Source organism: Populus trichocarpa, chromosome 12 (genome assembly GCF_000002775.5).
Source record: "Populus trichocarpa isolate Nisqually-1 chromosome 12, P.trichocarpa_v4.1, whole genome shotgun sequence".
Lineage (NCBI taxonomy): Eukaryota > Viridiplantae > Streptophyta > Magnoliopsida > Malpighiales > Salicaceae > Populus > Populus trichocarpa.
Window position 1 is genome coordinate 11,591,645 of NC_037296.2, and position 13,873 is coordinate 11,605,517.

General features: G+C 34.4%; 2 protein-coding genes across 2 annotated transcripts; one reads left to right on the forward strand and one right to left on the reverse strand.

Annotated features, from left to right (window-relative positions):
• The first annotated feature begins 4,183 nt into the window (after positions 1-4,183).
• LOC18103797 (vignain) lies at positions 4,184-6,077 on the forward strand. Its single transcript, XM_006376824.3, has 4 exons — positions 4,184-4,760; positions 4,986-5,221; positions 5,299-5,439; positions 5,627-6,077. The coding sequence occupies exons 1-4, from the start codon at positions 4,310-4,312 to the stop codon at positions 5,888-5,890; spliced, it is 1,092 nt and encodes a 363-aa protein (XP_006376886.2). The 5' UTR covers positions 4,184-4,309; the 3' UTR covers positions 5,891-6,077.
• A 6,224-nt stretch (positions 6,078-12,301) lies between these two features.
• On the reverse strand, positions 12,302-13,415 carry LOC7484440 (peptide methionine sulfoxide reductase). The gene is made up of 2 exons (XM_002318656.4): positions 12,890-13,415; positions 12,302-12,812 (listed from the first exon to the last, which is right to left on the reverse strand). Exons 1-2 carry the CDS (start codon positions 13,205-13,207, stop codon positions 12,558-12,560), a joined length of 573 nt encoding a protein of 190 aa, XP_002318692.4. The 5' UTR covers positions 13,208-13,415; the 3' UTR covers positions 12,302-12,557.
• Positions 13,416-13,873: the final 458 nt, after the last annotated feature.

Genomic DNA, 13,873 nt, shown 5'->3' on the forward strand with positions numbered 1-13,873 from the left:
TCCTTTAGAAAAGGCTCCAAAACAAGTCCCAATTACCAGAAACTAAGAAAAAGCTCAAGGTCGGTCATTGACTCATTGATGATTTTTTTTTTCAATTGTATTTTTTTACTGTTTAATTATATATAATTAAGTTCTAAATTAAAACACTGTTTACTCTAATTTTGTGATAATTTTTATTTTAATTTAAAATTTTAATTTATCTATTTTTTAATTTCTAGGTTAAAGAGAGAAAAAATTATTGGAAACAATGGAAGAAAAAAAATAATTGGCTGTCATAATATTGACAATAGAAATGGTTAAATTTGATGTTAATAAGTTTTATTTAACGAGCAGAATTTAATGGTGGTAGGTTTTTTTCATAAACATGTTCGAAAAAAATAACGAGTTTCATTTTGATTTTTTAGTTTCAGTTGATTTTGTTTTTCTTGGATGATTTTGGGGTATTTGATATTATTATGTGGTTTATAAAGATTATTATGTGGTTTATAAAGATTTTTATGGTGTTTATTAAATGATTTTGTCATCTATCCCTTATAAGAGAAAAAAAATAACTCAAGAATGCGAGAATGACTCACTTGGGATTTTTTAAAGAACTAAGTCATCAAGCCCACACGCCTAGCCTAATTTTTTTTAAAAAAATTTTAACATTGGGTTTTTGATAATTTTTTTTTTAATTTTATTCTTTAATATTGATTAATTTTGATTTGGACTTCAATTAGTTCACAACTCAGGTAACGAGTTTTGTGTGTTAACTCACGTTAGCTGTAATCAATCTAATATATCATCGTCTAAATATTTTTTCAAAAAAAATATCAATTTAAATTTTTTTAAAAGACAAACCACTTTTTATCAGTCGTCTACATTGCTTGACCCAAACCCACATGTCTAGGTTTTTTTTAAGGCCCTGATACGGTGGGCTACTTAGTGCTGTGTGCTTGGCCTTACTTGTTATATATATAAAGCTTTTAACATTGGGTTTTTGGTGATTTTATTTTCAATTTTATTATTTAATATTAAGTTGATTTTATATTGGTCTTTGTTTTATATCATATAATTAAAATAAAAAAATATTATTGAACTCATTGGAATCCACAACTCAAGTCATAAATTTGATAAATTAACCCGATTGATTAAGATTAATCCAATAAATCATCGTCTCAATGTTAAAAAAAGACCAACTTCAATTTTTTTTAAAAGTCAAAACCTTTTTCAATAGTCCTCCAGGTTTTCTTTAAACATGCATGTTTGGTCTGTCTTTTATGTTAATTTTTTATCCTTTGATATTTTGTTTGTTTTTTGGACTTGTTAGGTCAACTGAGTCATATAAAATAAATTCTTCCATGATTTAATTGGAAATCTGAACTTGAGAAGGACTCGAGTCAAGAGCTTTTAATTTTGACTCATTAAATTGAGTTTGATAACAACATCAAAAAATTTTCAATGACTTGAATATTTTTTTACATTTAATTTTTTTTAGTCCAACTCATAATATAACACAGGAAGTAAATTATAGTAAACACTAATTTACAACTTCAATGCATTGTTATTAGGCCCGGCTAATCCGTCACTAACTTTGGTTGGACCTATAAAAAAACAGTCAATTCAAAGTTTACTTTATCAATTTAATTAAAATATGAGTTAACTTCTAAAAAAGAAATTTCAAAGCCACTTTTTTTTTTTTAATTCATATCAATCACACTTGAGAAGGTTATTTGATAGGGTAAAGTTTCTGGAGGCTAAGCTTGAAACATTTTCTTGTGGATACAAGTTTTTTGCAGACATGGGAATTTAGTACATCATTGATATGGCTGATTTTCGCAGAAAACTCATGTCCTGCAGCTAATTTTGACAGGGAAAAGGGTGGCACATGGATGTGCCAAAGCTACACTTGTTTCGGAACACAAATATAGTGGTTTTAAAATAGTTTGAGTTGATTTCATTGTTTGGAGAAGGAATGGCAATTTTGTGTATTGTAGATAACAGTATAAAGAGACTGAATTTTAATTGAAAGTATGCATGCAAAGCATGAAGAGTTAATATACACAGTCAGAAAAATCGCCTGTTTAGCCGTTTAAGAACAATTTTAATTCATCTTCTTCTTACTATAGGGAGCTTGTCGTTTATACCTTTTGTTCTATCAGTTCATGTTTGGATTTTCAGTTTTTATGTGTAAATATCTCACCATCAATTGGGTTTTCTTTCATCATTTCAGCAAGAAAGACTTGAAAATGAGATGGAGATCAAGAGGGTCAAAGAAGAGCCATTGCAGCAAGCTAAAGGAAAGGATGCTCTTGTATGAGTTACTTGCATGGTTGGTCTGTGTCTTTACAAAACAGTGTCACTGAAAACAAAGGAATTGGCAAATTAGCTTGGTCGTGCCAACACTTGTTACCTCATGTTGGTTATTCCTCGTTCCTGACGGATGACAAATCAAAATTGTTTAATGTTTATTGAAGCAATAACTACAATTATTGAAAGAGTTACATGCCGTAATTGATCATACATGAAGAGCTATTAATTAATAAACCCTCTTCAGCATTCTTTGGCTCTAAAGACAAAAGAGGAACATAGGCGTTCCATTTCCTAGACTGCTTGATGTGATTTCAGCTTCATCATATCTAAAATTCTTTTACCTGCAATTGCTTTTACTGAATTCCTGAACATGAAGTTCTTGAGCTTTAACAGATGGACTTGGTTGGGGGTTAAAATCTTCAAGGGGCATTAAGCGTTGAGGTGTGGTAGATATGGTATGCTAAAAACAGCATGACCACTGTTTTAAGATGATTCTGCAATGTCAAATTGATTCAGTGAACTGCTGTATCTCCGTTGTTGATCATGTAGTTTATAGATCTTCCGTAATATTAGATGGATGATAATAGGTAGTCTCGTTTTTCTACATTCTGCAGTTGGTCCTACATTCTGCAGTTATCTTCTGTTAACTGTTTGTGGTAACAAAACCACATTGGTCTTGAAAATATATTTCTCATGCCCACCTTGTAGGTTGAGGCTCGATCTTCTTGTTATCTAATGAAGTTTCAATATGAGCTAGAGTTTATGCCTACAATAATTTCTTTGAAGATCAAGGCACGGAATCTCTTTAATTCTAGCAGAAGATCATGACAGTCTTGTAGCTCGTAAGTAATAGTAGTAGATCAATATCATTCAAGAAGGGAGATCACTAGTTTTTTGAAAAATTCTGAAACTGTACAGCTAAGCTGGACTCGCTCTCTTTCATGGATGTTCTGTAACCGTGTAAGTGATAACTCTCTCCCTCTATTTTGTGTGTGTTTTGTGTTGTAAAGGGATAAGTCCCCTGCACACTACGCTAGAATAGTCATACAAGCAATACCTTGCCCACAAATGTAGTTAATTTCAATTTATAGAATTTGGACTTTGCCATTCATTATGTCTCACCACTACACATCATCAACCTACCTGGGGATAATTGGCCCTTCAAATAATCCCAAAAAACAGAAAAAGGGAAAAAGAAAAGCTTAAAGTGTAGTTTTGCATGGTGGAGCAGGTGGTAATAAATCAACATTTCATTCAACACTCTTTTAAGCTCAATTTATGGGAAAGTTTGGCAGTGGCCTGTGGGCACACATATATATGCAAAGAAAGTGGCTCCATACCATAATCTGGAGAGTTCTCATGTTTCATGATCTGAAAATAGAATTACTTGCAGAATTCACTCAATGCCTTAAGAGTTTTTCCAGTCTCTTTCTCCTCTTAAAACAAAACCATTTCAAAGATTTTTATGAGTAGATTCAGTTCAAGCCAAAGCGTTTGCAAGCAACTTTATTCCAACTTGCAAAACTATCGTGGCTCGATCAAAAGCTTCTATGGACGCAACCATTTTTATTAATCAGTCGTCACCCCCTATCTTTCGGCTCTCTTTCTTATATCATAATTAATATTGTGCAATAGCGTGTTTTGCATGCAATGATCATCCTGTAAAATGCCCTATGCCCAGAAGTTTTCTATGTTAACTGCACAACTTGTATCCTTTCCTTTTCCTACATGGGAATTGAACTAAACTTGCTTATATGTGGACTTGCTTGTATATCTGAAATCACTCCATGTGTACACGCAGTTTGTTCTCCATTTTTATAAAACACTATCACCATATCCTCCTTTATATGCATACATAGTTGATGCCCATAAGAAACTTGTAACTTCTTTATTTATTATCCTTTGTTCTATTCTACAATTTGATCTAAATATCCTCCACTATTGTTTCATTTCTCTATATAAAGCAATCAATAGTAGTTCCTTATACACCATGTTGTGTTGAGTTCTAGTCTAGGAAATGGAAATGAAGAAATTCTTACCTGTTGCTCTTTCTTTAGCTTTGGTTTTAGGAATCACTGAAAGTTTGGGTTTTCATGGAAAGGATTTGGAATCTGAGGAAAGTTTGTGGGATTTATATGAGAGGTGGAGGAGTCACCACACTGTTTCTAGAAGTCTTGATGAGAAACACAAGCGTTTCAATGTGTTCAAGGAAAATGTCATACATGTTCACAAAACTAACAAGATGGATAAGCCCTATAAGTTGAAGTTGAACAAGTTTGCAGACATGACTAACCATGAATTTAGGTCTGTTTATGCTGGCTCGAAGGTTAAACGTCATAAGATGTTTTGTGGGACGACACCTCGAGGAAATGGGAGCTTCATGTATGAGAAGGTTGACGAAGTCCCATCATCTGTTGACTGGAGGAAGAAGGGTGCTGTGACTGCAGTTAAGGACCAGGGTCAATGTGGTGAGGTTCATTTTCTATTTCTTATAGTGAAGGTTCACCTTATTTGTTTCTATTTTATAATTCGTTCATGCATCCAGCACCGATGTACAAAGGAACAAAAAATACATTTGATTAAGCAGAAAGAAAGGCTACATTTGAGCATAGAACTATCATAAAACAGTAATGCTTATTTTGATCCTTTCTTGCTTGCAGTTTAATCCTTAAATCCTTTTCAATGTGGTACAGGAAGTTGCTGGGCATTTTCGACCATCGTTGCAGTTGAGGGTATCAATTATATTAAGACAAATAAGCTAGTATCTTTGTCTGAACAAGAGTTGGTGGATTGTGACACTACAGAAAATCAAGGATGTAATGGAGGGCTGATGGAATATGCTTTTGAGTTCATTAAGAAAAAGGGAGGTGTAACAACAGAGTCTACTTATCCTTATCAAGCTGAAGATGGAACTTGTGATGTTGAAAAGGTTTTATTTCATATTACAGTCACATTGAACTAAATTATGATCGGCACAACATAAAAGTAAAACTCTTGTTTTCACAGGTAAACAAGCCGGTAGTGTCTATTGATGGGTATGAGAAAGTTCCTGAAAATGATGAGGATGCATTGCTGAAAGCTGCTGCAAACCAACCAATATCGGTAGCCATAGATGCTGGGGGTTCAGATTTCCAGTTCTACTCGGAGGTGAATTTCAGAAAGTTACTGAAATGCTTTGTTAATTTCAATTCCATCCAAGCATTCCCACTGTGCGAAGATGATAAATTGGCATGTTCATTTGTGTAGTCGGAAAAACGACTAGCATTCAAAACAAAATATTTACAAGCTTATTTTAGATGAATCAATAAATTTACAAACTTAATGTGAAATGCAGGGTGTATTTACTGGAAAATGCGGAACTGAGCTGGATCATGGAGTGGCAATTGTGGGCTATGGAACAACTCTTGATGGAACTAAGTACTGGGTCGTGAGAAATTCCTGGGGACCTGAATGGGGAGAGAAAGGTTACATCAGGATGCAGCGTGGCATCTCTGACAAAGAGGGACTCTGTGGTATTGCAATGGAGGCTTCGTTTCCCATCAAGAACTCCTCAACTAATCCTTCAGGAACCAGATCTTCCCCCAAAGATGAACTCTAAACTACACATGCGATATCCTATCAAGGACTCCTTAACTAATCCTTCAGGAACCGGATCTCCCCCCCAAGGATAAATTCTGAACTACACATTCCATATGATTTGGTTTCAGATTTGCTACCCATTTCAGTTGTTTTCCTACTGTATCATATTGGCATCTTAAAAATAATACGTCACCCATTTGATCTAATTGCTTAAAATCTTATACTACATATTGAAGATGAATAAATGTTTCAAAAACTTCAGTTGCAGAACTTAAGAAACATGAAAGAAAACAAGGAAAGCTGGTTGTCATCATAACCTTCCTGACTCTTAGGCAATCTCGTCATGAAATTCATTGTGATCCTTTCCCATTTCTATTATAGAATCAATAATGGTTACAACAATACGGGACGTTTCTAGGGTTTACCCTTTACCATCTAACAGGTCAAATATCTAGAAACAAAGCCTACTACATGAGCCTTCATCCTATTCCACCAATAACACACCTTAAGATCTTTATACATCTTGGTGAAATTTGGATGCACTGTGTAAACTGTCTGATATGTCTCTGTCATCAATTCTCTCCCTAGATCATCTATATTAGGTACACAAAGTCTATTTTCATACCTCAGCACATCATCATCGCCAATCACAAAACCTGCAGATTTATCCTGTTGAACCTCATCTCTAATCCTGAGTAGCGAATTATCTCTCTTTTAAGCTATTTTTATCTTATCAAACAAGTTTGACTTAACTTGAAAGTGAGCAATCATTACTCCAGCTTCGTTGAGGTCAAACCTGACTCCATCTACTAACCCATGCATCTCCTTAATCAGAGGTCACCTATATGATCATTTGATCTAATTGCTTAAAATCTTATGCTACATATTGAAGATGAATAAATGTTTCAAAAATTTAAGTTGCAGAACTTAAGAAACATGAAAGAAAACAAGGAAAGTTGGTTGTCACCATAAGCTTCCCGACTCCTAAGCAATTCTGTCACGAAGTCCATTGTGATCCTTTTCCATTTCCATTATAAAATCAATAATGTTTACAGCAATCCGGGAGGTTTCTAGTGTTCATCATTTACCCTTTAACAGGTCAAACACCTAGAAACAAAGTTTGCTACGTAAACCTTAATCCTATTTCACTAATAACACACCTTAAGATTTTTATACTTCTTGGTAGAACTCAAATGCATTGTGTAAACTGTCTGAGGTGCCTTTGTAATCAATTCTCTCCTCAGATCATCCACATCAAATACACAAAGCCTATTTTCATACCTCAGCATATCATCATCACCAATCACAAAACCTGTAGATTTACCCTGTTGAACCTCATCTATGATCCCGAGTAGCGAATCATCTCTCTTCTAAGCTATTTTTATTTTGTCAAACAAGTTTGACTTAACTTGAAAATGAGCAATCATTGCTCTAGCTTTGTTGAGGTCAAATATGACTCCTTTATCTACTAAATCATGCATCTCCATAATCAGAGGTCTTTGTACCTCCTGAATATAAGCTAAGATCCCTGATGATTTCCTGCTCAAAGCATCGGTAACTACATTTGCCTTGGCCGGGTGGTATTGTATGGTACAATCATAATCCTTCAATGGCTCCATCCATTTCCTCTACCTCAGATTTAAATCCCCCTGTTGAAAGATGTAGTTCAAACTCTTATGATCTAAGAAGATCTCACAAGTTTTTTCATACATGTAGTGCCTTCATAGCAAAAATTACTGCTACCATCTTTGTTAGAACCTATGAACCTTGACGGCCACTTCATTCCCTAGACGGACCTGCACTCGATCCCTACTATTTAAAAAAATGACCATATTCTTTGGGCCTCTTAGACTAGCCTACGACCATGTCCTCTAATTCTTGTGCCTCTATCAACATAGCGCTATCAACAATTGAGGAGTAGGATGAAAACACCTTCTACCTTCACACCATCACCAGATGTCGTCTAGGAACCTCTAAGGATCCTCTGAGTTGTCCATCCTAGTGAAGGTAGAAGGTGTCAACTTCATGAAGTCATTCAATGACACATTGACTCTTTAAATAGTGTGGGATGACGATTGTATATCTCTATCCTTTCTCTTATCTCTCTTTATAGTTAACTTTATCCAGGTCCACATGATCTGGTTAAGCTGCTGAAACTTTGTAACAGGCTCAGGGTAAGCTACCCTTACACTTGTTTCACCAACCATATTTTTCTCTTCTGACTCATGAGGCTTCTCCTTCACTAGTAGAGGTACCTCATCAACATGTCGAGGTGTGGGTGCATTGCCCCTCCTCCTCCGCCTTGTATTCCTCAACTGCATAATAGGAATGTCATCTTAATCATCACATACTCTACTAGTACCAGCTATTTGTTTATTCCTCGACATTTCTTATAAAAAACAACACTTAAGTCATGCTAGAACAATAACATGATAATTATCATAGAATTATAGAAAGCATATATATCACAAAATAAAAAGAGTCAAAGAAGACATGCTTGATGAGAATTCAAAATTTTAAAGGAAACGGAAAAGACGATACGGATCTTAACACTTCACATATTACAAAATTAATTATATTATTGTTTCTTTAACCTAAGGCTATGATACAAAGTTTGTCACGACCTGATTTTCAAATCCATGATCGGTATATAGGTAAGGTCACCCTCCAGGTTTCCATACCTATGCGAACCCAAACTTACATACAAACTTTTCTACCTATATAAACAAAACAGAATCTTATGCAACATGATAACATAATTAATCTCATAATATAAATTGATTACTTAATACAAGAGTTAATACAAATATCGTAATTGTAAAGCACTAACTAGACATAATAGAAAAGTACTAATTACAACCAAAAGAGAAGACTCTGAAGTCCAATAAAAGTGATATGCTAACAAGCTATAAGTCTGGAAAAAAAAGTAACGAGAAGGTGAGTTCAACAACTCAGTGCGTAGATAACGTTCAATATACATACACGAGGTAATATAACAATGATGAATATATATACAAATATGGATTTAAGTTCTTACAATAAAGTTTCTTAAACATGCCATAACAAGAATATCATAAGGTAAGGCTCGTCAGGAAATGAAAATGTAATAAGCATGATACTCTGTATTGTGGGATGATTAGTCGCCACATGTTGACGACTCCCCCGACCAACTAGTGTTAGCATGTTATCATGAGTGTTCAAACTGGCATACCATAAGTTCATATCATAATCAAACAGATATATTCATATCCCGAAGCTCAACTCATGACATCAATCAAATGAGGAGCTATCAATTCAGAAATATATAATGATTTATATCAAAGATTTAGTTTCAACAAGTGACCATGCTTAATCATAAATAAAAAATAAATAACAATATAGAATTACCAAGAGGCACGATCAATTACATATTAATAAATTAAGTATTTATACTAATTCTCTAACACATGAAAAATTATCCATTAACCTAACTCAAAAGTAGAAATAACACGGAAATAGATGTCACATGCAATCCTACTGAATATCAGGATTATCTAAATTTAAAATAAGACATACTAAAAAACAACTCGAAAAGAACATACAATCTATTTAATACACTTAACTTAGGGTCTAACGCATAACCATATATGTTTATGAACCAAGCTGGTCTTTTTTTTCCCAAAAATTAAAAAATCAAATAGTTTCCCGAAATCTAATTCAAAAGAAAACAAATCATAAAACTTGATAATAATTCATTAAATAAACCTCAATTATTCATCAAACCAATCTGAAAAACTAAAATTTCAACTAGGGATCAATCTATAATTTTCTTAGATGTTTAGGGGTTAAATTGTAATTTTTCTAAATTGAAGGACCAAACTAAGAATGTCATAAATTCATAACTATAATGGAATTTTACCTCAATTCTGTTCAGAATATAGAATTATGCTTCAGGGATCAATTTGCAGTTTTTTTAAAGTTCAAGGACTAAACTATAAATTTCTAAAATTGAGGGACGAAACTGAAATTTTATCATTTTCAACCTCAAGACCATACTGTCCAGATTTCCAGCAAGGATCTTTCACAATTTCTCAATATTCTTAAACTAATTAATCTCAAAATCATTATTCCTAACAAAATCATCTAAAGCATAAACCTTACATTTATAGCTCATTTCTTCTAATTCTCTTCTCTTTTCTTTTCCTTTCTCTTCTTTCTTCTCCTTTCTTTCTCTCCTCCTGATTCTCTCTCTCTAATTTCAGATCTTTCCATTTTTTTTTCTCATTCTATTTATACCTTACCAGCTCTTTGTTCAATTGGTAAAATATCTTCATCTATTTATACCTAGAACTTACTCTTCCAATGGTATCATTGTCATTTACTATTAAACCTTTTTTTATTTCAAAATATTATAAAATCAATCAGAACTATCTATTTATACCTAAAACTTACTCTTCCAATGGTATCATTGTCATTTACTATTAAACCTTTCTTTATTTCAAAATATTACCAAATCAATCAGAACTAATTTCTATGCTAAAAATGGGCAACATCTATTTTTCACCTAGTTTAGGGACAACTATGACGCGTAAGAAAATAGATGCAAAGACTTTTCAGTTTACAAGTATGATGTAATCAAATGGCAGATTACTATGTTCTGAGTCAGCTTAAGGATGATGTTAGCTGGGTTGTTTATAGAAGGAGGACGTTTATAGCATGTACTCTTTCCGCTGAGAAAATCAGAAGACTGGCTGACTTTTTAGGCACAGAGGTACGTGGTGACCGGAGCCTGAAGTTACCACTTCCAAATTTCAATATGATATTGTTCATTTCAGAAGAGTCTAGCAATGCATGAATTCACTTTAAATAGAAACAGAGATGCGTGGCTGTCAAACTGAATAGTCAAAGCCTTAGAGAAAAGAGTAGTAGTGCTCCATGATTGATTTTCTTACTTTGTTATCATATGTTCTCCTGATAGGTCTCATCAGCTACAAGAAGACGAATTGGTTCTACAAAAGGAGAAATTCAGAATCACAAGCAAGCACTAGACTTATCAGCTGCCGTTTTTTTTTTTTGAATAATCTATGTAATAATAAACAGAAATGATCTCGTCAGCTAGTTGCTGGAAAAAACAAAATAAATTAATTATCAGCTACCACTTCCCTCATTTAAAGAATACTTCACTCAATTTCATAATCTTTTTAACAGTTCAACTCTGAAAAGCAAAAAAAACCCGAAAGAAACGGAGTGAGCGGAGTTCATATCAATGAAAAGAACTGAAATTATATGATGGTGATTGCTGTAATTTTATCGGTTATTATTATTATTATTATAGATAATCGATGCCCTTAAGGAACTTGTAACTTCTTCATTTATTTTTCATGTTTTTTACTATTTCTGGTTTGAAGTTTGATCTACGTATCTCCCACCATTCCTTTCCTTCCATTCTTTATGAGAAAGCAATCAATAGTTCCTAATCATATCCCATCTTGTGTTGCGTCCTAGTCTAGCAAATTAATGAAAATGAAGAAACTCATACTTGCTGCATGCACTTTTTTTATCTTTGGTTTTAGGAATATGCTTTTGAGTTCATTAAGAAAGGTGGAGGCAAAACAACAGAGGCTAATTATCCTTACCGTGCTCATGATGGAGCTTGTGATGTTAAAAAGGGGTTTTCACGTTCTACTAAACGTGATTTATGGAATTATTCAATTGCTTGAGTATATATCAGCACAACTTACAAGAAACACTCTTTTTATTTTTGTTTTGCAGGCGAACAAGCCAGCAGTATCTATTGATTGACATGAGAATGCGTCTCATAATAACGAGATACATTACTCAGAGTTGTTGCCCACCAACCTGTATCTATAGCTATTGATGCTGGAGGTTCAGATTTCCTGTTCTACTGAGAGGTGCTATAACTTTAGAAAAGTTCCTGAAAACTAGTGAATTGAAAGAAGGAATTGCCACCAGCCAAGATGCTGAGAAATTCTGAATGCAAAGCCATTTGTGATAGAACACTTGCATCAATGCAGGGTGTATTACTGGAGACTATGGAAAAGAGCTTGGTCATGGAGCTGCAATTGTAGTGGAGCAACAAAAGATGGAACTAAAGTAATTCTTGGGCACCTGAATGGGGAGAAAAAAGGGTATAACTAGATGCAGCCTGACATCTCTGACAAAGCGGGACTATGTGGTATCGCAATGGAGGCTTCTTACCCAATCAAGAACTCCTCAACTAATCCTAAAGGACGACCCACAGATTAAACTGCACGCATACCCTTGACTTCAGATCTTCTGTCAGTTCATCCTTTTTTTACTGTACCAAAGTTTGGAGCTTTCTTGTCTCTTGAATAAATACAAATATTTGTAAATGATTCCAATCTATTTACTGGTCAGGATGAATAAATCTTTCAAGAATATCTTGTCTGCATAAATGAAACATAATACATGAAACAAAACAAGAAAGTTCATTGATACCGAGGATGTCTTCATAATATTCATTAACCACTACACAACATCACACTATGAGCTTATTGATACTAGGTGCAAGTGGGCAGGACAACCTAGTAGAGTGAAATCAAACTGCTAAGACCAGTTTAAAATGTGGAATCCATTCTGAAACAAAATGAATTTTCCACATTCAAATTGGCCCCAATAGTATATAATTCCTCTATTATTCATCAAATGATGCTATATTTTAAGTTTTAACCATAGCATCTAATAGGGTCATTGCAACCTTTTTCAGCAGACTGTTTAGCGCTTCGACCCCCACCTTTTTCCAGATACTTCTGATGGTACTCCTCAGCTCTATAAAATCTCTTTGCTGGCAGGATTTCCGTCACAACCGTGTTATCCTTCAATCCCAACTGTTTAGCTTCCTTTGATTCCTGGGCTAACTTAGCTTGAGCCTCGTTGTAGTAGTATATCCCTGATCTATACTGTGTACCCACATCGCCACCCTGTAAAATCAAAACAAAATCATCAACGGATTGGAAATCTAAAACCCATTTGTCAGGAAAGTCAAGCAAGTCAATACCTGACGATTGAGGGTGGTGGGATCATGGCGAGACCAGAAAAGAGAGAGGAGGTTGGTATATGGGCAAACTTCAGGGTCAAATTGGACCCGGACAACCTCAACGTGGTTGGTGGTTTTGGTGCATACAAGTTTGTAAGTCGGATCAGGGACGTTACCCTGAGAGTAGCCTACTTCAGTTTTGACCACACCATGTAATCTCTGAAAGGCAAGCTCGACACCCCAGAAACATCCAGCTCCGAATTGAGCAAACTCGTGATTGGGGTTGTCTGGTTTGTCTAGATCCGGATCCAGAGCAGGATTGGTGGTGTGGGTTGCCATTTCTGGTTTTGCTCTTTTGTATCGTTGACTGACTCTATATTCAGCGGCTGAATATATGTAAGGATTTTGCAGCAAGTTGCGAGGGCGAGATGAAGCGATGGATTCCTTCGGATGATGAGACTGGGGACAGGGCCACCAATCAAAAGAATGAATCTAGTCTTTTTGATGGGCACATGCAAAGATTGTACTCCTTGGTCAACGATCACCAAATTTGTTATTTTTCCGGGGCTGTTGTTGGGTTTATGTTGGAAGAAATTTTAATTCTCGAGACTTGTAAGTTATCATAAAAAAATTATTGTATATAATAGGTACTTTAGATGGGAAATATTAACTAATTTGGATGGGTAGGCCTAATTGATAAACTTTGATACACTAGGGACACAATTGAGAATTGGTGTTTTGAATGAGGCCTAATTTGAGACTAATATTTTTTTTTATTTTTTATTTTGGAAAAAGTATCCTATGAACTGATGAAAACAATATTCTTTGTGATAAAAAAAAATGTTAGTGAGTAATGCTTATTCTCTCATGATGAAGATATTGTTAAATAATATTCTCCTATTGTTGATTTTTCTTTAATTACTTAAAAACTAAAATATGTTGGTGAATACTGTACAGCCGACATTGTTCACCTCTTCATAAAATACTGTGAATAATCATGTTTAT